The 26,960-nt window shown below is 44.3% G+C and overlaps 2 protein-coding genes across 11 annotated transcripts in view; both read right to left on the reverse strand.

Moving 5' to 3' along the window:
- The window catches only part of TBC1D9B (TBC1 domain family member 9B), a 36,964-nt gene extending 35,641 nt beyond the window's left edge, over positions 1–1,323 (reverse strand). Inside the window, exon 1 of one of the 6 annotated variants that reach the window (XM_005295825.5) lies at positions 1,054–1,323. In XM_005295825.5, coding sequence (XP_005295882.2) covers positions 1,054–1,171 — 118 coding nt within the window. In that variant the 5' untranslated portion in view covers positions 1,172–1,323. Of the gene's footprint in view, positions 1–381; positions 534–774; positions 794–1,053 lie in introns of those variants that run through there. The other 5 variants (XM_008166455.4, XM_065556006.1, XM_024103703.3 and 2 more) reach the window with 5 other exon arrangements.
- Positions 1,324–16,996: 15,673 nt separating this feature from the next.
- The window catches only part of RNF130 (ring finger protein 130), an 86,143-nt gene continuing 76,179 nt past the window's right edge, over positions 16,997–26,960 (reverse strand). For 3 of the 5 annotated variants that reach the window (XR_010590087.1, XM_042850951.2, XM_065556018.1), the window contains one exon: positions 16,997–20,931. Coding sequence is in view for 4 of the 5 variants with exons in the window: in XM_042850951.2 (XP_042706885.1) it covers positions 20,822–20,931 (110 nt within the window). In the remaining variant the exon portion in view is untranslated. The remainder of the gene's footprint in view (positions 20,932–26,960) is intronic. The other 2 variants (XM_065556017.1, XM_065556016.1) reach the window with 1 other exon arrangement.

A 26,960-nucleotide genomic window follows, 5' to 3' on the forward strand; every position in this document is an offset into this window, starting at 1 on the left:
TGGAATAAATTGCCTAGGGAGGTTGTGGAATCTCCATCTCTGGAGATATTTAAGAGTAGGTTAGATAAATGTCTATCAGGGATGGTCTAGACAGTATTTGGTCCTGCCATGCGGGCAGGGGACTGGACTCGATGACCTCTCGAGGTCCCTTCCAGTCCTAGAATCTATGAATCTATGGCAACTTATCAAAAAGATATGCAAAAGTTGGATGCATTTAATCACAAATGTCTGAGAAGAATATTCGGAATAACATATAGAGATAGGAAGACGAATGAAGAAGTCAGAAAAATTACTGGACAAGGTACCCTCTCTCATAAATAATCTACAAAAGAAGACATCAGTAGCTGGGACATGTGCTGAGAATGGAAAAAGAGCCCTTACCAAATGGAATGGAAGCCAGAAAACGCAAGAAGAAAGAGAGGAAGATGGCGAGTAACATGGAAACGAACAGTTCTGAACGACATCAAGCACCTGAACATGAAATGGGAAAACGTAGAGAGAAGGGAGGTTGACAGGCAAGGATGGCAAATGTGGGTAGCCCAATGTGCAGCAAAGCAGGGGATGGACTAAGGTCAGGTCTCCCCAGCCTGAGGCAGGGCAGCAAAAGAGACCGCATAAAGGTGCCTGTTTAGAAATGTAACAAGTCTACGATCCATGCACCTTGGCCTACCTGCCCTAGCGAACTGGGGATGGGGACCAGCCCCTACATGCACACTGGGGATCACTGCTGAGCGCAGGTCATGTCACTATTTGCACGTCAGCCTTGTCACGCACCTTCCACGCGAGGGGAGCCAGACCTGGGATCCTTATGGCCACGAATAAGGCAGAGGGATCTCACCCCAGGGCGGCCCCGATAACCCTCGCCCTGCCTAGGAGCCTTATGGGCAGGAAGGGGGCGGAGACGGGATCCCTGCCCCAGGCCTGGCGCCCCTCACCCCGTCTGGGGGCGCCCTGGGTTCCCCGCGCCTGTCAGGCCAGCCCAGGCCCGGCTCCCGCCCCACCCCCTCAGCTGCAAGCAACCGTAGGAGCACCCCGGTCCCGCCGGCCCCTCACCCGTCAGGCCGCCGCCCTTGCCGTGGCCCCGCCGCCGCTGCAGCAGGAAGAAGGGGTTGGCCCGCTCGGTGACCCAGAGCGCGTTGGCCAGCAGCACCTCCTCGGGGCCCAGCCACATGGTGCCGGCTCCGCTCCGCGCTGGGCCAGGCCGCCGGCTTCGGGCAGGGGGAGCGAGCTGGGCCGGGCCGCGCACTGGCGAGTCACGGGGGCCGCGCGCGGGGCCCGAGCTGAGGAGACGGCCCGAGCCGACTCAGCTCAGCCCGGGCAACCGAGGGGGCGGCGCCCTCTGGCGGCCCGGCCGGCTCACGGCAGCGGCCGCCACCACGTCTCCGCCGGGGGCGGGAAGGGAGTTGCCCCCCTCAGAGCCGCCTCCATCCCCGAGCCCTGGGGAACAGCTCCTCTGCCCCGTGCCGCAGAGACCCGCCCCCGGGGAACGGACCCCCCCGCGCCGCAGAGACCCTTCCCCCCGCCCCCGGGGAACGGACCCCCCCCCGTGCCTCAGAGACTCCCCCCCCCCCCGAGTAACGGACCCCCCCGCGCCGCAGAGACCCTCCCCGCGCCGCAGAGACCCTCCCCCGTGCCGCAGAACCCCCCCACCCCATTGCCACAGAGACCCTCCTGCGGGGAACAGTCCTTCTGCCCTGTGACACAGACACCATCCTCCCACCCCTGGGGGGAATGGCCCCTGTCCCTAATGCCAAGACAGAGATCACCCCCAAAGTGCCACACAGAGATTACCCCCTCCTGCCTCCATCCCCTTATAGGGGAATAGCCCTTCCCCCAGTGCCACAACAGAGGTCACCTATGGTTGTGTCAGCTCCACCCCACCCCAGAGAATAGGGAGTCTCCCCCGCCCCCGACAGCCTCCAGCTCCTAAGCCCCTTCCTTCCTCCCCTGATTAATGTTGTCTAAGCACTCAACAATTATGATTTAGCCCCCCCCCCCAAAAAAAATCATGAAGGTTGTTCATAAAATAATCAGGGTCCTTTATACAGTATTTGCATTCTGGTGCCTGAACCTGTAGGGTGAACTCAGGTCATGTTTTCAGGCTTTTCTCCCTAACCATGAGGGTTAATAACTTACTTTCTGTGAAACAAAAGCTGAGATTCCCATTGCAATCACAACTCCTGGAGCTGGGGCTTCAAGCAAAACACCCAATATTGTAAGACTGGTGACATCATCATGAGAGTTGGCACCACTGGAATAGGACACACCCTCCTTCCCAGTGCTCCCTCCACTTCCCCTGCCAGAGAGCAGGGAGAGCCTTTCCCTCCTCCTGGAGAAATGGGAGTATGCTCTGCACCAACTATAACCCTACTCCCTCTGGGAATGGGAGTAATGCTCCCTACCACAGACAAGGAGCATCACTTTTGTGCCACCTGCAGCCTCTGGGCAACAAGAAGCAGCTCCCATGTCCCAGCCCTCTTTGGTAAAGGAACCCCTGAGAACGTAGCTTGGAAAGGAACCCGCTGCATTCCACCTATCCCTACAAAGGGATTAGGGAGGGCTCCTCCTCATGCTGCCTTCACCCAGATGGGCCACAAAAAATGTGCTTCCCCCCAAAACAAACAAGTGTCTCATCTTCCTGTGGGGACAGGTTGTGGTGTTCCTTCCAGCATTTGCCAGATGATGGGGAGTATGCATCTTCCCCCATATCATCCATGTCCAGGCCCTTAGGAACATGAAACAGTATTTGCCCAAACATTTCCTGTGCCCCTGAGGAAACAGCTCTCCCCTGTCCCCCCTAGGGAGGTTGTGGAATCTCCATCATTGGAGATTTGTAAGAGCAGGTTAGACAAACACCTGTCAGGAATGGTCTAGATAATACTTAGTCCTGCCACAAGTGCACGGGACTGGACTAGATGACCTCTCAAGGTCCCTTCCAGTGCTATGATTCTATTTTGGACTTCTGTTCTCAGCTAATGGCTCATGAGGGTAGTCTGAGGACCATGCATATAGAGGTGGCTTTGAGAGGCACAAAGATAACTCCTTATGTGCATTTGAAGGAAGGGGGCAAAGAGGAGATGGCCAAACAGGTTGTGTGGGATAGGAGGGAGCAGCCCAAAACTGGTTTGAGATGATTTAACTGAGTGCCGGGAAGGAGGCCTAGGATTGATAAAGCACAGTTACCATGGACTAGAGGGACAACTTGGTGTGTGGAGACCAAAAGGCTGACAACTTCTGCTGAGGGAGAGACAAGAGGGACGGAGGAAATGTTTTTCAACACTCAGTGTCCCTAGTTCCTGGCCTCCTTCCCCTCACATCTACCATCTAGAGCAAGGATTGTCTCTTATTATAGCTCCCTCATACAGTAGCTAGAAGAACAGGGATAGGACCAATAAGCCCTTCAGCCCAGAGGAACAGGAATCATTCCCTAATTTTTCTCTCCAGTCATCATGTCTCCCCTGGAGGAACCAGGATCAGCCTCTTTGCTCTGCTGACCCCAAAGCTATCAGCTACAGCCCTCCAGGAAGGAGCCAACAGCAACTTCATAGCTAGAGTGAGGTTATTTTATATTCATATTTTGGCAAGTTAATTCTGAAAACATGGGTGCCCTTCCCCCCCTCAGTCTTGTTCCTTTCATTTATGGAGTCAGCCTACACAATGTGGTTGCAGCAAGTTACTTTACAAAAGGCATTTGCTGAGCTCGTGCCGATTTCCTCTTTTGCACTTGAATGTCCTTTCCAGCAGAACTATAATTTGCCAGAGTAGTGCACTTCTATAGTAAAATTTCAGGCAGCCCCCTTGGGGTCCACTGAAGCTGACATTAACTACCACTGGTTTAAATACTCTTTTCCGCTGTCTGCACTGCTACTTAATGGCAGGGAACGTCAAAAGCAGTGTTGTAAGGGGCAAAGGCCTTCTTGTCAAACTCCCACTCCCAGCATTTATTCTGGTCCCTTCTCTTGTTTTCATAGAGCAGCTTCAGTCCCTAGTAAACAGGAGCATGTTCACTTCTTGTCTGTGTGGAATGGGCTCAGAGCCACTGCAAAACCTGGACTCTAGGGCAGCCGGCTTTCCCACTGCAATATGTAACCTAGACACTCATTGTTCCCATGGTGTGGGCCTTTCTTAGAATTTATTATACAGGTCTAGATTATTCCTGTACCAGCCTTTATCTGCCCCGCTGAGCATTTAGGAAGATATTTTATACTTCTATCTGAAAAGTGCACATACCACCTCCACTCTAGTACCGCCCTTCAACTTTGAAACACCAGCCTTTTTAGAACTGTTACGCACCTGGTCAGGCCTGTGGAGCTTTCATCCTAACTCCAAAATTTTTTATTTGTGAAAAGGCATTTCTGGCAACAACATTGTGAAGGACAATCTTTGTTTCAAAGCAGGAAAGGTGATTAGTAAGATATACTGATATTTCCCCTCTGTTATCTGCAGAGAACTTTCATGCTCAGTTGAGTTTCCCTTCATATTTTTATAACCGTTACTTGAGAGAATTTCTTCAGATTCCAAAAGTGGCTTGAAGGAAAAACACTGGCAATCACTTTCTAACATTCTCACTAGCAAAACTCACAGGAAGAAGGCAGTGGCATACCTTCTTTAGGCAGTGGCACATCTTCAAGGCAGGGATCATTTATTTTCTGTGTTCATATAGCTACCCATGACAAAAAATATTTATTAATATTAGAAACAAGCTAGCCTAAACCTAGATCCTAGTATTGCACTGGAACAGAATTAAGAGGATTCTGGATGTTGGCATGTGCATGAGTACATTAAGTAATCGGTTTTGCCTCAATTCCTGTATTTTTGGGTGAAAGGTGCCAAATCGATGGAGCTGGAAACCAAAATCCTCCATTCACAGCACTAGTACTGCATGCACAAGATCAGTGCAGGCTTCTCCCGCCCTGCCCCACCAAACTGCTTCAACCCTGACCTAGAAGGATAAGCTCTTGGGTTAATACCGATGCAGCTCCACCAGCGCAAGCAACGGTGGGATGGGTAGTCTTGCAGCCAGCATTTAACCACCACGTCCTCTAACCCTGCTTACTGATAACACTTCTAACCCCCTGCTCTGGCACCTTGTCTACACTAGTGCTCTCACTGCTGCTGTTACTAACAGAGCTGTACCTGTGATAGCAATGGAGGGAAATTTCTGGCCAAAAAAGTAGATAAAGTCTTGGTGTAAATGGAGGGTTCATGCTCTCATTTAGTCCTTAGCCTCTACCAAAAATGTCAGCAATTCGTGACAAATGAAATGGCTTTGTGAAGTGGCTAGGGATTAGCAGCCTGTTTCACTGTCAACCCCATAGAGATTTTTGTATTGGAGCAGGATTTACAGAAGCCATGAAAGGATTAAAATAAAATACAAGCTAACAGGCAGTTCAGGAGAGCCCTTCTAAAGGAAACATTCTGTTGACATTTAAACAAAAACAAGATTTAAGGTCCCCAACACCTAGCAGAACATGTGTAAATTTTGCAAGTTGGGGCCACTCGGTGCTTCATAGGAGAAGTTTAGTGTCTTGCCCCATTGCCCAGAGAGATTGAGATTTCACCGGCCCTTAAAGCAGGTGATTTTGGTTAGGCCATGTTTCACTGCTTAAAAACCCACTTTGCCTGTAAGTCTTAGGAAAATTTGGACTATAAGGTCTTGATCCAAAGCCCATGCAAGTCAGTGGGAGTCTTTCCATTGTCTTGTGTTGGCTTTGGATCAGAACTGCCAAAAATGTGGTCAAACACGAGACTGTAAAGGTTTGATTTACTTTTAAAGTTGCTCGAAGTAACCTGCTCCCCCTTCCCCCCGAAACGAAAAAGGACCTCCATTTATAATGAATGTTTGCTTTTCTTGGAACATTGCATTGTAATCCACTTTTTGTGCTGGATAGCCAGTGGTAATGGTTAATGACAGCTGTATTCACTGGCAGAATATATATAAGCAGGATTTACAGAAGCCCTAACTGATCTAGAACCAGTAGTGCCAATTTCATACTCTGCCATTTAGCTACAGAGAACAGTCAGGAAGATGCTTTTTAAAATGACACAGTTCAAGCTGCTATGCAGTGGAGACTGCTAGTTTTAGGAGTTCTGGCACCTGAGAGTGCAGGAAGCACCATCAGCAAGTGTTATGTTCCTTTTAAAAATGGGGAAATACACAAATGACAATGCTGATTCAACTGTACTGTTAAACCCCCAACATGCAACTGAGAGGTTTTGAAAGCAAGAAATAATTCCCCTTCCCTCCTTGTTACAGGTACCCCTTGATCCGTATCTCAATCACCGGTAGTGATCCCCACCTCAAACCCCCACCAAGTAAAGAATGGAGAAATAAATGGGGTGTGAACAGTAGGATTTATTAGAACGACTCGGTCGTTAACACAAATTTGGCATAAAGCCAGGGCCCCAAACTATAAGTGGATTAAAAAGATGTACAGTTTTACCTGTTTATCGTCATGTTCACAAAGACACAAGGGAACAGAGACACCAACAGGACTGGGATCATGACTGGACCAGGAACAGGAGAAGACACTGATCGTGAATACCACGGACTGGATTACGAGGATCAGGAACAACCAGGAACAGAATCAGGACCACACTCAGGAATAGATAAGTCGATTTTCTTCTTAATGGTATGGCAGGCACTGGGCTGCCACTGGGTGGATAGCAATCTTCACAGGGCACGCAGGGATTTTATACTCCCGTTACTAGGCAGACTATTCCTAAGTCACATGACACAATTTTCCCGCTCTAACTGAAAAAGGGAACCAATTGATGAACAAGAATGGGGGGAGGGGGAGAAACAACAACAATGCAGACAAAATGGTGCAAACCCTACAGTAGCAGATGTGCCAGGGTTTTTAACTTGGTTCACAGGGACCAAGTAAAATTTACTAGAAAAAATGTGAAACCGTCAATCGTTTGACAGTGACATTTTATTACCTTCACAGCACCTATTGCCTTGGCAGCCAAGTGCTGTGATACAGACTATTAAAATCATACAAATAACACAGTGCTGCCCACAACGGGAAGAGAAACTTTCCTTGCACTCTGGATCAGCTAATTCAATCACAGAGCAATTTTGTGCAGGGGTTCTACGTGGTCTGATAATGACTAGACAAGTGGTGAGCTGTGATTACTGGTACTGATTGGCTTAAAATTGCATGCACAGCTAGTCTGTGCTAAAACATCCCATATTTGTTACTTTCAGCTTTCCCCCTCACTGCCTGCCTATTTGTCTCATCAACCTGTAATGTCTAGTCTTTTAGACTGTAAACTCTTTGGGAATAGAGACTACCATTTCTATATATTCATACATCACTTAGACCGGTGGAGGTTGAGACTTATAGCACAATCACAATATAACAAAACAATAATTTCCTATTTAGAGAATAAAACCAGTTCTGCCTGTGGATCTTCAACAAAGATGTGCCAGACTGTCCCATAAACTTCTCCTGGGACTCCTGTCCAAGGGTAACGATCTCATCCTCCCAACATGCATATGTACACACCTTTCTGAAAGACACTAAGCTGACACCATTTGTATTTTAAATAGCTTTTTATTGAAATGTATTACATTAGCAAATCCTAAATTATAGGTATACACTATTAACATATTGGCCTATACCACATAGCTACAATACGGTATTATATTTGCATCAAAATATGTAGACCAAAAGGTTTTGCTGCTGTTGAGCTACAATTTCACAAGGGCTTGAAGGATCTGATTGTCAAGAGGCTAACATACCACCTCATCATGCCAAGGTTCTAAACAAGGCCATCATCCATTTCACTTTGCAAAACCTGTGGTAGTTTGCCTGCAGTTTTAGAATATATATCCATACAGGTACAGACCACTCTGTGGCAAACAAACTGAAATGCATCGAAACCGCCTTTTTATTTCACACATACACAAATCATTAGATTTTTTTCTTACTACTTTCAGTCCCCAGATCCAAAAAGAGTTTTTCTCTCTGTTATTACAATGAAATAATTCCCACTCAGCTGGTTCTGTGCATAGTTAGCTGTGGCCTATAACAGGTGATCCCGATAGAGACAGGGACACACAAGTTTTTTTTAATTAATTCTTTTTTATTATTTTACTTCTAACTGCTGCAGGTTCGACTAGACAATCAGATTAGAAATCATTTCACTTCACTTGTGTACACGGCTAACATGACGGGTCTCATCACCATCGTGACTTACGTATAAATGCATAAGATAATCACCAGGTGGGATGTTTCTGTTTTGGTTGTGACATTTCTCTTTTGGCATCCAAGCATGGGCTTTCCACATGTTCCTTCCGGTGTGCATATACGCAAGAATCTGGATCATTTGTAGGGGAAGGATGGGGAGAGCACTTCTTCCACTGGCCATTATCATCTAGCCAGCCATCTCTCTGAGGCAGATGCTATCATAGTACTCCAAGAATCTGCACATATCAACTGCAGGGATGCTGTTCCCCATATGTACTGTGCTAACCTTTACTGGCCTTGGAAGCAAGCGAGCCAAGGTCATTGCCAAGCCTCACTTTCCAATGCTGGAGTATGAAGCAGTTGCCAAGACACTCAACTGGCTAAGCGGAGGCTAAATTCCCTAACACAGTGCAACCTCATTAATTCACATGCTGGTCATTTGTAAACTTGATAGTCTGCAATGACTCTGGATCAATGCACCATTTACTTTCAGACACATCCTCGCATTGTCCCTGGTTCATCCTCAGGATACAGAAGAGGATTTTTTTTTTTTTAGCAATCAATTAATTAATTACATTCAGCATCATTCAACTGTTGACAAAGTTCAGTAATTAGCAAATGGACTTCCGGTCTTTAGTGAGGTTCTACTGCGTCCAGTGTTCTGAATATTCCAAAAGAGTTAGTCTAGAACAACCAGAACCAAGCAACAAAAGTGACAGAACACGCAGAAAGCAAAGAAAGGCAAACTTTACATCAGAGTAAACAGATAAAACAGATCACAAGTCATAGCTAAAATTGATCACAGCTCCTGAGTGGCCAAAGTGTAAAGTAGGCTGAGGACAGATGGAAAAAGATAAGCAAATAGGTTGTGACCTGCTCCACCAAGCACAAAAGGAAAATAAATGTATGCACTTATACAGTACCTTCCATGCAAGGAGTTCAATGCACTTTACAGATATTACTGAAATAAGCCTCACACCATCCCGTGAGGTAGCTATCACCCCCATTTTACAGATAGGGAAACAGATACAGAATCTGATTTGTCCCCGAAGTCTGAGAGTCAGGAATCTCTGCTTACACAACTCTTGGCTTCTAGGCTGATGCTCTAATCATATGACTACCTACTTGTGTCTCATTGATAAAAAGAATCTAGGCCCTTCCCATACCTCACACCTTACAACTGGACTGGTATACTGCAGGGCAATGTGCCAATACAAATCGTGCCAACATTAGCAGTCTCAGTACACAGGAAGTTCTATTCCAGGTGGATTATTATTAAACTTCGGTTTGAGGAGCCTTTTTTTTTAGTTGCAAGGTTCCAGATGCTATCTGATGTTTCACTACAGAGCCCTCAACTGTGCTTGCCGCTAGGGAAAGTTTCTGCACAAGAGCCATGCCTACTCTATGTAGATTGTAATCTTCTGGGAGCAGGGACTCTCTTGTACTACATGTGTGTCTAGTGCCTAGCACAATAGAGCCCCAGTCAAAGCTGGGCACTATTCTGGATACTACAATAATACAAATAATAAAATATTAACTCAGCTATGCAACAAAACCCCTCTGCAGTCTCTAAACAGTCACAATTGAATACATCAAAATGAACAGTTCATTATTACTTTGTAAGCTCCTTGGGGCAGAGACTATCTTTCTGCTCTGTGTTTGTACAGTGTCTAGCAAAATAGAGTCCTGCTCCAGGAGTAGGGCTGGCAGGTACTACCACAATACAAACAATAAAGATTGAAAAATGTTTTAATCTTAAACTTCAAATCCCATTCCATTGTGGGATTAGTTTTGGGTTCCTCTAAGATCAGAAGGAAAAGTGAAAGGGTGACAAAGTAATAATCTGCATAAATGAGTGTCTTGCAAAACTGGGTCACATTATCCATTTAATAATGTAACTGAGAATGACAAGGGATCACTCTACCTTCCACTGGCACCAGGATTGCTGTTTCCACTTGGAGGGTTAATTTTCTTTAGAGAGAGCAGGCAGTGTGGGGAAGGGAGTTAGCAGGGGATAAGCCAGGCTGAGAGAAATCTGACAAAGCTTGTTAGATAAAATAGCTGATTCGGAGGAATGCATATGGATTGTTTCACTAAATACCCAATGTCAGACATAGCTAAATCTGTCTGTCAGATCTGAACAGTCCTGGCATCAGACTGACAGAGAACTGAGTGAATGGTGCCTCTATTGTCCTAACAAGCAGGGGGAAATATAAATAAATAAAAAGACAATAGAGACGCTTCTTATCTGACCTTGGGAGCTGACCCACTCTGTCCTCCCCACTAGATGTCACTGCATGCAACTGAAAATTCAGCACAGCTTAATTTGGTGAGCCAGACCCCACAGGTCAGGGAGAGGCTGCAATTGTCTTCTCTCCCCTTTGGAATCATCCTGCAGGCTGCTCACCGTTTCCCTCAGATGGCAGTAAAAGAAAGCAGCCTTGCTGACAGTAAAGGGTTTTTCAGAATGACGATGGGAAGCTCAGCTCTCCAGACCTAGCAGCCTTTGTTACTGCAGCCATGGCAGAAGTAACATGCTTGTCCAGTCACTGACAATGAAATGCTCCAGGAGCAGCAAGCACAGGCTCCAGGAGGCAGATCCAGACCCACTTTCAGCTGCCAAATAGGCAGTACATGTTCTGAGCACAAGAAGTGGCTCTGTCATCAGAAAGTCATTGAGCATCAGAGACTGTAGTAGCTGACAGATGTCCAAAAGGAGGCAGAATGATCCTCTCATCTGTCAGAGAGATCAGGTGTCCTCTCCAGACCTCCATCTTGGATGTCACTATTTCCCCTCTCTATTAATTGTCTCTTTAGTTTGGGGTTATTTTTAGTTGGTATTAGGTTTTATTTCCTTCTGACAAAACACAATGAAACAGCAGCCACTGGAATCAGTTGATATTGACCACTGCCATGTGATGGGGTATTCATCTTTTGTAACCTTAACCCATGACAGATGACGGGGGCCAGGAAGTGAAGTCCAGTCCCTTACTAGTTCTTCTACGTGTCACAGCTTCATTACAGACGTCTCCATTTTGCAGGAGAAAAGAGACTATGGGTAACATTTTCAAAAGTGCATAAGGAGGCTTAAACCCCATTGGAAGTCTAGTCTCTTTGGCACTTTTTAAAAACTTTACCAATTTCTCTGAAGAGCCGGAGGAGGAAGCAAGTGGCAACTGACAGAGGTTATGCATTCTTGATTCTTCCCATGGACACACAGCGGCAGAGCTAAGGACAAATCCAGTCCCTGGCCCCTCATCTAGCCACTAGTAAATATCAGAGGAGTTGGATACTTTGTTTTCTCTTGATTTTACAAGACATATTGACTCTGCATCACACTCACTCCCCACCCTAAAAACATTTTTTTTCCTTTATAATCTGACATTTTCTGCATTTATTCAATAGGAGCATTATACATATGCACAAAGCTTAATCTTTTATATCCCTCTTTAAAACACTTGCAGTGAAAAAATAACACACCTGTTGTATGGCGATCAAAGCCAATGGGGCCAAGGTTTCACCCTGAATGTATTTAAACGCTGTACTTCCTCAATCCCGTCTCATACAATAGTAGTCCCCACTTTACTAAACCCAGCACTGAAGAAAAAAGGCAAGGTTATTTTAAAAAATACATGTGTGTGTAAATTCTCTTTTCAGATAACACTGATTCTTCTGTACTAATAGGTTGGAAATTAAGATACACAAGGGAGTTATAACAGAGAGGGTAAAAACCTACAGTTAAAGCTTCACCTGTGATGTTTGTTTAATTTCCATTTTACCAGGACGGGTAGTTCAGAGGAACACATTGTTTATTTACTCAAGTTCTAAGGCTACACACTGCCCCGCAATCTGATAGACTATATGAATAAGTAACATCTAAGGTAAGTTTTGACAGAACACATTCCCACTCCACTTTTCTGCGGGAAAGTAGTTTTCTTGCCTCCCTAGTTCTAAATGCTTGCCTCTCTTTCTGTAAACACATCAGCAGGGGCAGAGAACCCCACCCACAGTGGATTAGAGCAGTGAGCACCTGCTGCCTAGCATATACATTCATTATTTGGCACCGAATGACTTGGTTTCTGAGATGCCACATGACTTCTTTGGTTTTAAAAGCACACAAAGTACTCTCTAAGCAAAAAATTCACAATTCCCACTCACCAGCAAGCAGATTGCACAGAGCTGCCTTAGAGAAACTCCAGCTAGATTTCTCTGCCCTTGCACCCCAACTCCATCCTCAGGCACAGAGTGGTGATATAGCCTCAAACACAGATTGTGGTTAAGGGCATACCAGAGCATAAACTTTGCCCCTGGAGCACTCTTGCTGCAGCATATTAGAATAGCTGTCCCGGTGTCTAACTTTAACCACAAAGACATTTGTTCTCCCACGCTTTTGAAATGGTTTAAATGAGCACTGCTGTTTTGATCAACTCATTTTATCAGATGCTTCTGGCAGAAGTGTAGGTTACATCCATTTTTTATAAAGCACATGGGGATGCTCAGACAGCCAGTCAGATCACTTAGCTAAGTCTTCGGTATTGAAGAGAGATGTTGACTTGTCCAATGGAATGGGTCAGACTACTCCAGTGTTGTTTAAACAAGGAAGAAAACACAAGTGTTTCATAATATATTCATAAGCACAGCGGGCATTTCTTTCACTATTACACAATTGTTTCAGTTTCCATTTAGCCAAGGCAGTGCAGTCTTCTGACATTACAGAATCATAGAAATCTAGGTCTGGAAGGGACTTTGAAAGGTCATCTAGTCCAGCCTCATGCCCTGAGGAAGGACCAAGTAAACCTAGACCATCCCTGACAGGTGTTTGTTCAACCTGTTCTTAGAAACCTCCAGTGAGGGGGATTCCACAACCTTCCTTGGAAGCCTGTTCCAGAGCTGAACTCCCCTTATAGTTCTGAAGTTTTTCCTAATATCTCACCTAAATCTCCCTTGCTGCAGATTAAGAGCATTACTTCTTGTCCTACCCTTTGGTGGATGTGCAGAACAACCACTCACCATTCTCTTTGTAACAGCCCTTAACATATCTGAAGACTGTTGTCAGTTGTCTTCTCTCAAGACTAAATCTGCCCAGTTTTTAATCTTTCCTCATAGTACACGTTTTCTAAACCTTTTATAATTTTTGTTGCTGTCCTCTGGAGACTCCTAAATTTATCTACAGTTTTTTAAAAGTATGGTGCCCAAACTGGACACAATACTGGCCTCACACCAGTGCCAAGTAGAGCAGGACAATTAGCTCCCTCGTCTTATATATAACACTCCTGTTAATGCATCCCATGGTATTAGCCTTTTTTGTAAATGCAGCACCCAGCTGACTCATGCTCAATTTGTGATCCACTATAGCCCTCAGATCCTTTTCAGCAGTACGGCCATATAGCCAGTTATTCCCCATTTTGTAACTGTGCATTTGATTTTTCCTTCCTAAATGTAGTACTTTGCACTTGGCTTTAGTGAATTTCATCTTGTTGATTTCAAACCAATTCTCCAATGTGTCAAGATCGTTTTAAATTCTAATCCTGTTCTCCACAGTGCTTGCAACCCCTCCCAACTTGGTGTCATCTGCAAATTTTATAAGCATACTCTCCACTGCACTATCCAAGTCGTTAACGGAAATATTGAGTACTACCAAACCCAGGATAGACCCCTGCAGGATCCCAGATAAATTCCCCCCGATGGACAGAGATCCATTGATAACTACAGTAACTCCTCACTTAACGTTGTAGTTATGTTCCTGAAAAATGCAACTTTAAGTGAAATGATGTTAAATTAATCCAATTTTCCCATAAGATTTAATGTAAATGTGGGGGGTTAGGTTCCAAGGAAATTTTTGGGGGGCAGACAAAAGGCATTGTGTACTGTACAGTGGTCAGGAGGTGCCCCTGGCTTACCCCACACAGTCACAGCCCGCTGCAGGCAAGGATGCTAGGAAGCAACTTGCACAGCAGCAGCCGCAGCCTCCCCCCAGAAGAACAGGTGCCGACTTTGCCGGGGGATGCTCCAGGCCTGCCTCTTCCCGTTCCCTGCTCCACGCCACGCCCACCTCTTCCCCCCGCCACTCCACCTTCTCTCTGGAGCATGCTGCATCCCTGCTCCTCCCCCTCCTTCCCAGCGCTTCCCTGCTGCCAAACAGCTGTTTGGCGGCGCTTAGGACTTTCTGGGAGGGAGGGGGAGGAGTGGAGACATGGTGCTTCCCCGTTCCTCCCCCTCCCTCCCAGAAAGTCCTAAGCACCGCCAAACAGCTGTTTGGCGTCAGGAAAGCACTATGAGGGAGGGGGAGGAGGCGGAGAAGAGGAACTTGTGCAATGCTCCCTTGTAAAGTTGCTGCTCTTCCACAGAATCCTACAAGCAGTGGACAGAGCAGGCAGCCAAACGACGTTATAAGGTAGCATTGCACAACTTTAAACGAGCATGTTCCCTAATGGAGCAGCGACGTAACTTTGAAACGACCTCAAGCAGGAGGACGTTAAGTGAGGAGCTACTGTAATCCCTGAGTATAGTCTTTCAACCAATTTTGCACCCACCTTACAGTAATTTAATTTAGCCCACATTTCCCTAATTTGCTTATGAGAAAGTAATGTGGTACTTTGCCAAAAGCCTTATTAAAAATCAAGATATATCACATCTACAGCCTCCCCCTATCCACTAGGCTAGTAAAAAAAAGACGGCAATTAAGTTGGTTTGGCATTATTTTCTCTTGACAAACCATGCTGGATATTCCTTAATAACGCAATTATCTTATAGGTGCTTACTAACTGATTATTTGATAATTGGTTCCAGTATCTTTCCAGCTATCGAAGTTAGGCTGACCCATCTCTAATTCCTCAGTTCCTCCCTCCTCCTCTTTTTAAAGATAGGTACTATGTTTGCCCTTCTCCAGTCCCCTGGGACCTCACCTGTTCTCCATGAGTAATCAAAGGTAATTGCTAATGGTTGCGAGATTGCTTCAGCTAGTTTCTTAAGTACCCTAGGGTGAATTTCATCAGGCCCCACTGCCTTGAATACATCAAACTTATCTAAATATTAAGGCTGTCGATTAATTGCAGTTAACTCACGTGATTAAAAAAATTGCATTACAGTACTTGTATTAGGTGAATTGAAAAATACTATTGTTTTGTTTTTTTACCGTGCAAATACTTGTAATAAAAAATAAATATAAAGTGAGCACTGTACACTTTTTATTCTGTTGTAATTGAAATCAGTATATTTGAAAATGTAGAAAACATTCAAAAATATTTAAATAAATACAGTGCAATTAATCATGCGATTCATCGCGATTAGTTTTTTTAAATCGCTTGACAGCCTTACTAAATATTTTTTTTAACCTTTTCTTTCCCTATTTTGACTTGTGATTCTTTTACTTGGTTTTTAATATTCATTGTGTTAAGTAGCTGGTCACAATTAACCCAGAGGTATTATACTAACACCATGACACTCCTCTTTAAAAGCAAGAAACATTGTGAGGGCAGATATTGAAAAGCCCTTTTTTTCTCATGACAGGTTTTATGCATACAAATCCTAGTCTGGTAACCTCATATTCCCTTATCACTGAGGCTCTGAAAGTCTTGGTGGGGAAGGGCCACACCAATGGAGTCTATTTACTGATGATCAGTAATGCATTAGCTTGCTTCATCTGGACTATTCACTTCTTGGCACTTGCGCAGCTTTGCACTGAAAGTCTGCAAAAGCGTTGTTGAAAAGGCTTCTGATCATTGCATTTCTCTTACAATGGTAATAAAACTATGAAATATTTTACCTACTATAATTCTACCCTCTCCTAGGGTCTGATCCTATGAGGTGCTTAGCACCCTTTTATTACCACTCACTCAGTGTATTCAATCAATTTTAGGCTCCAGTCAGAACTCGCTGCATAAGCATTTCCTACTTGTCTTTTCTACCCCAGTCCTGCTGCTGCATTAAAGTGATTGAATACTCTAGGGGGGAGAATTTGAGGGGCATATTCTCAATTGTATAGACCACGACACAGCCACAAAGCTCTCCTTAGCAAGAGTAACAAATGGTTGCCTGAAGGGAAAGAACACACCATCAAGTTGTTCTGTTTACCTGGTGTCTTATTTTATAGTCTCTCTTTAGCAAGGGTTGATATTTTCCATATACAGAATCTTGTACATGAAGAATTTGATTCCTGCCACTTATCCTTTGAAAGAATGTTTGTAATTATTTCATAGGCTTACTGATTATATTTTTATAAGAGTGACATTGTCCAGTAGTTTGGGCCTAAAATTCAGGATTTGTTTTTTAATACACATTTATAAAACCCATTATTTTAATGATTTCTTTTCAGTTTTCTATTTGAATGTAAACATTGTAACATTATGCCAGAAGGGGAGGTAAAAGTGAAACTGACAAATCAGCTCTTTAGGGCAGGAACTGTCATATATTGTGTTCGTAAAGTGCCTAACATAGTATGACCCAACCTGATTGTGGCTTTTAGGTGCTACCACAATATAAATGTTAAAGTTTTCATTGTTCAAGCTTAATGAAGCAAATAAACATGGATGTTGCAAAGTACATTAGATTGTAAGATGTTTTCAGTTGTAATCTATTTTATTGTTGGTAACGTAGGTAAGAAACATGCTGAGAGGTTGTTTTTAACTTGAGAATATCCCTTGGAGAACACAAGTAAATCCTAATTTTACAAACATCTTGGGGGATGCAAAACTTCCATATAATTGGAAGTTGGGTAAAAATTGAGGGGAATACTATAGCCTAACTGGGGAGATGTAGGATTTGGGATAAAAAGGATTTTAATAAACTTCATAAAATTGGTGGAGTAGCTATCAAGCCTTTATTTGCTTTAAAAATATGACTTCAAGTAACTGGCACTCACAGTGCATACATTTTACTTCTGCAAAGTGACAACCACCTGCAGTGTCACTACAGTAGAAAAAGGACAATGATGCTAGCATCTAGTTCCTTTTAATATTAAAAAGGAAACCCCAAAACTAAGAATGCTTCTCTGAAAAATCAGCCATGTTCCCTACACTGTCTCTTTCACATCCTTAATACGACCAAGCACAAGGACTGCCAATACCACATGTCAGAGCATGCATTCATGGATCAGTTTGAACTGACATTTAGCTTTCCTCACAGCACTGAGTTTCCAAATGAGGGAGTGTCATTTACAAGTGTTAAATTCCAACACATCCCTCGACTCACTTATTTAAGAATCTACTGGTGCTGTAGCTAGTAATAGTAGTATTGCCATCCCCAAGTTTTCAAAAATCATGAACCAGGCCCCCCAAAATCATGAGATTGGCTTAAAAAAAAATCAAGAGATTTAGTAATATAATTTTTAAAATGGTACTGAAGTTTTTATTTGCCCCCTGCGCCTTTAGGATTTATTTTTGCCAGATTTTCTCCACAACCATGAGGCTTAGAAACATTAGAAGCAGATCCTCGGCTGGTGTAAACAGTCATAGCTGGAGCAAAGGATCTACTTCCTTCATTTAAAAAAGAGTAAGCTGAGATTTTTCCACGTACTCACATGACTCCAGCAGCTGGAGCTTTAAGAAAAAGCAGCAAATATCCCAAGAGTTGGTGACATTGTCAAATTTATCCAAAACATAAAAAGTTAGTGCAAGTTTTAATTAATCTATGGAATCGGAGCAAAGAAACTGACTTAGCAGAAGGAAAGATAGCACTGATTGGAATTCAGAATTTGTGATCAGTGGGCTCAGAGGATCAATATTACTTTGAAAAAGTCTGTTCCTGTGAGTGCTGATGTATTTGCCTCTTGCTTTATAGTTCACTGGGGCACTGGGTTTTAAAAGCTAGAATTGGAAATAGAATTGTTTTCAAACCTAAGGACTTGTTACCTCTCTTGGGTGCTGCTCAGGCTGCCTTGTCTACACAGGAAATTTGCCCCCGTTACAGCTGTCAGTGACCAGCTCTGATACAGCTGCACTGAGGCAACCCCTAGAGCAAGACAGGCAAAGATGCCATATAAACTAGGATGTGCACAGTGGATTTTAATCCTGCTTAAAATCAGAGTAAATTGCACCAGTGCAAATAATAGTTCGTAGCAGCTTTGCCTGCCTACGTTTTGTACTGCTGCAGCTACACTGGTGGCTGGACTCTCCTGCATAGTAAAGACCTTAGATGCAGATAAAGAATATTACAGCTTGGGAGAGTGCCTAGTTAGAGCCAATTGTAACCTGCCTGCCCTGCCTTGCTATTACAAGCCCTGCTAAAAGCCACTCTGCCCGTGAAAGATGGGAATTTTATTTCTTTGTCTGGTTTGGGAAGGTCGCCGTTTTTACAGATCTGCATGTAATGATCACTCAGCTACAATGATGAAAACTGGGATTACCCCATCAGCCCTTCTCGCTCCACTGTGCCTGAACTCAGTCAGACTTGAAAGAGTCTTGGGGCTGGACTACACTGGGGGGAGGGGAGGGGGAAGAAATCGATCTAACTTATGCAACTTCAGCTACATGAATAACGAAGCAGAAGTCGACATACTTAGACCTACTCACCGCGGTGTCTTCACTGCGGTGAGTCAACTGCTTCCGCTCCCCCGTGGACTCTGCCTGCGCCTCTCATGGCACTGGGAGTACAGGAGTCAATGGGAGAGCGTTCGGGGGTCGATTTATCGTGACAGAACTAGACGCGATAAATTGACCCCTGCTGGATCGATCGCTACCCACCGATCTGGGGGGCAGTGTAGACATACCCTTAGTTCAGGGAGTTTGGGGCTTGGGTGATCAGCTTCAGGACTGTTCACACACTAAATATCTGCTCTACTTCTCAGATTGAAAAGAGGAACAAATGCTGATTTTGGGCCTCTTTTACTTGAGTAACAGTGCTGACATTGTCCACCAACCTTCAGTTTCATATCCTCAATGCTGTGTGTGTGTTAAAACTGTGCTTCTTAAAAAGTTTTTTAAAAATGTTTCTAAAGTTAGCTGACTACAGTAAAATTTGTCAAATATAAACAAAGTGCTGTAAAAGGTAAAACACTTTAAACTCTGCACCACCCAGTCTAGAATTATCAGATTAAATACGATTCAGCAACAGCCAAAGTTTGCTCTGCTAGAAGCTCACTTCCTCACTTTAGAGTTCTTTTTTGTTTTTAACATCTGCGTTAATGTCGCGGCTGCACACACTTCAAGTCAGAGTACATGCCAAGACGACTGATTGCTTTATAAAAAGAAGGCAAGTTTCCCCATCTACAGCAGACGCTGTTTAGATTCAAAGTTAGCAGGACATTTCTTATGTTTCTTTTCAGTTTGCCATTTGTTCTAAATCACGATTTCTATATAGAGTGAAGATTTTGTTCACATTACAAAAGGACACAAATGCATTTCTACATCTACAGTTACTCAGACTGCAATGGAGAAAATATTGACATTTGTTAAACTTAAACAATTACACAGCATTCAGTAGGAAAAGGTGCATTAGACACACTGACTTACTCTCCAGAGCTGCTTTTTAAAAGACCACCATTGAGTCCTTAAAAAAAAAAAAAAAATCTTGTTTTCTATTTCGGCATTACCCTTTTAGAAGCTTTAGGACAATATTCATTTCGTGGCCACTTTTTGTCACAAAAACCTGATTTTCCTCCAAGTGTCAAAGCGTGGGTGCTTTCCTTAATTCTTCTGCTTTCTGCATTCACATTACTGATGGCAGCAGGAAAGGGCACAGCACTGAGAAAGTGTTTGTTACTTAACTGTTGCAGGTCTCATTGGGAGAACAGGATAGGAAATTTACATTTTGTTCTGTGTACAATACCAACATGTTGGCTTCTCAAAAATCTCGGTGAAAAAAAACTGGTGGATTTTTTTAAAAATCAAAAGAAGATAGCTATCTAGATACCTGCACATTTCTCAAGAAGATCAAATGGTGGGCCCATGAACATCAGCAGCATCCCTGTTGTCAAGAGATTCACTTGGCAGGAGGGCTAGGAATGGCTGAAGTTGCATTCTGTATAGGAAACCTTTGTCCAACTTCAGTGGAAACTGAAAAATTGAAGTATTGGGTTACTTGAAACCTTTCATGGATACTCCAAGACACAGCTCCTGTCTGTAGCTCTAATGCCAACCTGTTTTGCCATTACCCAGAGTTAAATGGGCAATACGAAAGTCAATGCATTTCTACAGGTTCCCCTCAGAAAGGGGACATATCACAATAAACTCATGGGGAGACAGAAAAAAAATGGTGTTCCTTTACATCATTGGAACTTGGAATCGCCTCTACCACCAGGTATCTTGTCTGATAGTCCAGCAAACACGTGCATGATTAAAACAATGGAAAGATCATGTGCTTATTTAAGACACACCTTTTCAATACAAAAGTACTCTGGATCAGGGCAAGCCCTTTTTTGTACAGACTTGGCTGGATTGACAAACCTAACTTGCACTCCAATTCTGCAATTAACAGCAGCCCATTTTGTGTATGCACATTGTTGTCCCAGAGATGATGGCCTTGGAGACAACCATAGTTGAGCTTCATCTTCGTCACTTGGAAGCCAGGTTTGTATTCTGGGAAAAGCAGTTCTTCTTTAGACAAAAGGACACCCATGGAAGGAGTACACAACAACAGGAATGAGAAACAAAAAAAAAAGGAAGAAACCAACACCACAACACACATTCCTTTCAGGTTTTGTTCTCATCGTACATGTCCAAGGCAGGTTGGATTGTTGAGAATTCACTTTCATAGACCAGGCTCCGAGGAGACAAAGAATTGCGATGAAAGAAGTGACCACCTACAAGAGGCAGAACAAAGAAACAACCCTGTTAGGAATTTGTACATATGGCTATAAAACGCCACAGGGATTGAGCATGCAAGATCTTGTTTGTGGTTACCTATTCTCTTGCACCTGCCCCAATTCTAATCAAGAACATATATACTCCTAAAAATTAACTTCCTTTTAAAGTAAATCTGTAACAGTTTGTAGTATGAAGTGGCAGAGGAGACAAGTGTGAGGAAACCTAACCTTTGCTGCATCATCATTATTTTAGGGATGCATGTGGACAGGGAGGGAAATATTTATACCTCAGGTGTCAGAGCTGCAGGTGTGGTCCTCTTGTAATTCAAGTGTTCTCATGCTACTTTCCTTCTGCTCAGGACCATGCTCTATGCTGTGTGTAAGAAGGTAAACAGCTGTCCATTGAGGATTGGCCTATGGCCAAACTAATTTTCTCCGTTAGGAGATAACAGACCAAACAGGCTTCTTAAAAGTCCCCCCCTCCCCCTCCTTTTGGTATTAAAAAGAAAAAGCTAGTTTTGCAAACTCATCTGGGAAGACATTTTCTGTAAGAGCTGAAATGAGGAAGAATTGTGTGCTTATCAAAATGAAGGCCTAATAACAGTATTGGCTGGAGCCAGAAATAACGTGGACCGGCGCCATGTGAGCTTCCTCTTGCATAGCTCTGACAATACACCACAATCCTGATCTGCAGCAGCCTTGCTAGTTCTAGTCCTGAGCCGAGTGTGCGAATGGTGCTGAACTGCTCTGTGGTTTTGTGACAAAGAAACATCTACTAAGGAATACAGCAGATGGAGACTGCCAAACATTCCCCTCCACTTCTGACTTAAATCACAGTCAATCCCAGGTCTTCACTTGCTAGTATACTAACCCATTCAATTCTCATTTGAAGGTGAATGCTCCTGATAAAGGGGGGAAAGTGTTTGTGAATAATCTAATACCTCAGTCTGCTGCAGTGTGAAAAACTGTTAAATTCCACAGGGTCAAGTTGCTGACTCTGCCAATAAAGCTTATATCTACACCCCCCCCCCCCACAGTGCTGGAATAGGGACAGACCAGTCAATATGATTATTGAATTATTAGTGCTCAGTTTGTGGATTTGAATCCTATCCCAGACTTAAGCTTTCTGGAACTGTGCAATGCTGTAGTAAAAAGACAGATGTATTTATCTACATGGATCTGCATAGGCTTACAACTCCCAAAGAGATCACTCTCCAAACAAACCCCAACTCCACTATGAAACGCCTACTTAGGAACCACTAGGGATAAATTTGATATCAGAAGTCTCCTGCATTATGTGCCTGGCCCAATGTCACTATGCATCAGGTGCATTTAGATCTTGAGAAGGCTGCATCTCATGTTACCCTGGTGCTGAAATGAGCAATGAGTAATGAATGCTTCATTTCCTCTCTCCTCCCACTGAAGTGTTACATATTGTACAAGCAACGCAGAAGCAACACAAAGGGACTCTAAAGACTGAATGCTGCTCCTATTTGTTTTTATTGCACCAAATCAAACAAGGGATTAGGAAGCAGACACCCTAAGCAATCAGTGTGCGAGAGAGAGAATGAACCTTTTCAATACAAAATTTGATGGAGAAATTTTAATCAACAGGCATAAGGCCATACATGTTTCACCTAACAGATTTCTTTTTTAATTACCGGTACTCTGAAAGCAGACACTGCATTCAGCATCTCAAATTCTTTGCTGCTTTCTGTGTTTCCTTGCTTCTTGACAAGACATTGAACCTGCCCTCCTCCAAAGAAGCGGTGTGTTTATATACAGGTACAGCTGACTGGTCAACTTCAATAGCACTCTTGGAACTCATCATTCATTCTCTTTCTAATGCTTCCTAGTCAAACATCAGCGACACCAAACAGTGTTTTTCAAATTCTTCCCTGCTCAGCAGAATTGCTTGTTCACCAGATACAGCCCCTAAGGCTATTGTTGTTTTGAAAGACCAAATATTGCCAACTCTCTCCCCCAGATGCACACAACTAGATGGGAGCTCCCTTCTTCCTCTTTTCACCAGTCCCTTAAGCTGGAAGTTGTTGCTGTTTACCACAATTTCACAACTCCCCCCAGAAAATAGCACACCAGTCATATCTCATGGTTAATCTGGTCTCAGAACTGAAGTCTGTGTTTCCACATAGCACTATGCAGCATTCCACCTGGACAGACGAGCCTAAGGAATGTTCAAGAGAGTACACATAAGAAGAGTGACTCTGCACTAAGTCATATATCAGAGGAGATACTCAAACAATCTTACATCACCCAGCTCTCATATAGTGCTTTCATCAGTAGGTCTGAAAGGGCTTTACAAAAAGGAGGTCAGTATCATTATCTCCATTTTCCAGATGGGGAACTGAAGCACAGAGAGGTGAAGTGACTTGCCCAGGTTCCCCAGCAGGCTAGTAGCAGAGCCAGAAAGAGAACCCCAGCCTTCTGAGTGCCAGTCCAGTCTCTGTCCACTCTGCCGCAATGCATCTTCTTCTAGTCAGAAGCTATTTTGGAGGCTTCAATTTGACAAGCTATGTTTACATATTGTAAGGATACCAGAGCTTGAAAAGCAAAGCTCAGGCTTGTTTTGGTTTGTAGGAATACTTAGTTGTGTTAGAGGTTTAAAAGAATTACCGGCACCTTGACCGACGTGTTTTTTCCCTCCAATGCAGAAAACTGCCAGCTTTGTTTACAACTGTGGCATAAACACTCTTTGTAAATCCATTGCCATGTCAGGCATGAATATGTCTTGGCAGCAAGCAGCAACATGCAGTCACTCACACACACACACACACACACACACACACACACACACACACACCTTATGAGCTTGCTCTCCCTATTCCGCAGCTACTGATGAAATCAGGGAAATGGGCTGAAATGAGGTTTCTGCACTTTCAATTTGGAAAGCAAACTGGAGAGACACTTCAGGTTTAACAGGTCAAAAATACATATACAAGTCATACTTGCCATTATTTTTCATTATTTCATTAGACTGAACCACTCTACTAACCTATTTATATTAAACTAGGACATAAACCTCAGCCTGAAGTCTAAAATATCCCCACCATTATGGGTATGCTGCAGGAATGGGTACGGTACAAAACAGTCAACTGAAAAGTCTCTGCATTGCTTTGACATACTAGTTGCACAAACAACAAGTGCTACCCTGCAGTCCCTTTTTATTTAATATTTATACTACTATAGTAGCACTCGGAGATACTAATCAGTGCTTCATTGTGCTGGGTGCTGTGCAAACACACACGGATACATGGTCTCTGCTCTGAAGAGCCTATTCTACAATCCCTTCAGAGAATTTTCTCTTGACATTGAGCTAAGGTCAGGGTACTCCCTAGGCTGTTTCCACTGTGTAATCCATTTGGAGACTGGGACGGTGTAAAGCAGTATGAGAGTCAAATCTCATCTGGAAATATTTCCTCTCTCTTGCTTAGACCTCTTAGAGTTTTATATAGCATAGCGGAGGAACAAAACCCATTCTAAATAGTGAGATTATTTCATAAAGGGTCCTTTACACAAAGTGAGCTGTTTAACACCGCGTTGTTGCTCCCATCTGAGCAGTACAGTATTACAGCATTATGTCTCCCAGTCGCTGCGGCAACATTTGGAAAAAAGGAAAACCGGCTATTGAAGGGCGTGCTTCTTTATTTACTTGTGCACAGTCCCAACAATGAAATTAGCTGATATGCTCTTGCTCCAAACACTTACACCGGAAAAGACGGCGAACAACTCTGGAATTTGCTTCTGTTTGTTCAGAGTAAACAAATGTGTCGACCTTCACGAGATGGTGTAAAGTCCATTTGAGGGGATAATAGTAGGATAGTTATATCTTTAGTTTCAGCTTGGGGCTGACGCCCCTTTAATTTCTGATTGACATCTGTCAACTAGTTTCTCTATTTTTGTGAGCATGTAATGGATGCAATTGTTAAAAGACACAAAAACAATGCAAAGTGTGGAGGAAACTGGACCCTGGGTGGCCAAAGTTCCCAACAGAGGGGCAGGAAGTAGAAACAGCTCCTGGTAACAGTTAAAAGGTTACTTTTCACCACTGTGCTGATGCTCTGTATAAGAGACATGAAACAGACCTGTTTTGGGGAAAAAAGGTTACTCACCTTCTCGTAACTGTTGTTCTTCGAGATGTGTTGTTCACGTCCATTCCAATCAGGTGTCCGTGCGCAGTGTGCATGGTCGTTGGAAAATTTTTCCCTTAGCAGCTCCCGTTGGGTTGTCTGGGGAGGCCCCTGGAGTGGCGCTCAATATATGACCCAGCTGACCCCACCCCTCTTCAGTTCCTTCTTGCTGGCTACTCCGACAGAGGGTGGGTATTGGACTGGATGTGAACACATCTCGAAGAACAGTTAGTTATGAGAAGGTGAGTAACCGTTATTTCAAGTGCTTGTTCACGTCGATTCCAATCAGGTGACTCCCAAGCTCTCCCCCAGAGGTGGGGTCCGAGTTAAGGAATCACTGACTGGAGAACCACTCTGCTGAAAGCTGCATCCTCTCTAGCATGCTGGGTGATGGCATAGTGAGTGGTAAACATGTGCACGGAAGACCAGGTTGCCAGTCTGCAGATCTCCTGGATAGGCACCTGGGCCAGGAAGGTTGCTGACTAGGCTTGAGCTCTCATTGAGTGGGCCATAATAGCTGGGACTGAGACCTTGGTCAGCTTGTAGCAGGTATGGATGCAGGCCGTGATCCAGGAAGAAATGCATTGTGAGGAGACAGGAAGCCCTTTCACCTGGTCTGCGACTGATACAAACAGTTGGTTCAATTTCCAAGCCCTTCAGGAAATGCCCTACCATGGGGTTGGCAAATACAGAGCGTCCCAACTCTCCCGGGTGAAACGCCGAGATGGCCGCAAGGTATACCCTGACGGATGATCCTGCCATACCCTGTTGCTTCATATGCAGTAGATACTCCAGGATGAGCGGTATAGATGCCTGAAGTGGAGGAGCATGCCGCTGCTTACACCAGCACGAGAACCTTTTCCACTTACCTAGCTAAGTGGCCCGGCTGGAAGATTTCCTGCTACCAAGCAGCACCTCCCTCACCGAATCTGAGCACTGGAGCTCCATTTGTTTTAACCATGAAGCTTCCAAGCCATGAGATGGAGGGCCTTGAGATCTGGGTGAAGGAGGCGACCGTGGTCCCGTGTGATCAGATCAGGGTATAGTGGCAGTGTGATCGGGGTGTCCACCGACAGCTCCAGAAGCGGGGTGTACAAATGTTGGAATGGCCCTGAATTACCTCCACTTTGTCTCTGCAGTTCTTGAGCAGCACCTTGTGGATGAGTGGGACCAGTGGGAAAGCATACATGAGGCGGTCTCCCCAGGGTAGCATAAACACATCCGAGACGGAGCCCGGACTGTATTTTTGGAAAGAGCAGAACGTTGGATACTTCCTATTGCTCCTGGTGGCGAATAGATCTACCTGGGGAAACCTCCACCTTTGGAAGATGGAATGTATGACATCTGGACAGATGGACCACTTCTGGTTGGGAAACGACCTGGTAAAATGGTCTGCAAGCTCATTCCGAACTCCTGGGAGATGAGTTGCGTCCAGGTGAATGGAGTGGCCTATACAAAAATCCTAAAGCTGGAGAGCTTCCTGACAGAGAGGGGAGGAGCGAGCTCCGCCCTGCTCGTTATGCAAATCATCACCGCCATGCACTGGCTCTGCATTCTGCACTGGAAGGTCTGGCAGGCTAATCACACAGCTCTGAGCTCCTTGATGTTGATGGGGAGCGAGAGCTCGGCCTGCGACCACCGACCCTGCATTTGTAGGTCTCCTAGTTGGGCCTTCCCACCCAGAGCGACGTGTCCATTACTAGGGTCATAGAGGGTTGAGGGGTGCTGAATGGGACTCCTTGGTGGACCATGTGAGGGTCTAGCGACCAGTGGAGGGATTCTAGAACTCGCTCCAGCAGTGTCACTTCCGAGTCCAAGCTGTCTCGACCTGGGTGATAAGTTGAGGCGAGCCATGCTTAGAGTGGCCTGAGCCTCAGT

Source organism: Chrysemys picta, chromosome 8 (assembly GCF_011386835.1).
Source record: "Chrysemys picta bellii isolate R12L10 chromosome 8, ASM1138683v2, whole genome shotgun sequence".
In the NCBI taxonomy this organism is placed as follows: Eukaryota; Metazoa; Chordata; order Testudines; family Emydidae; genus Chrysemys; species Chrysemys picta.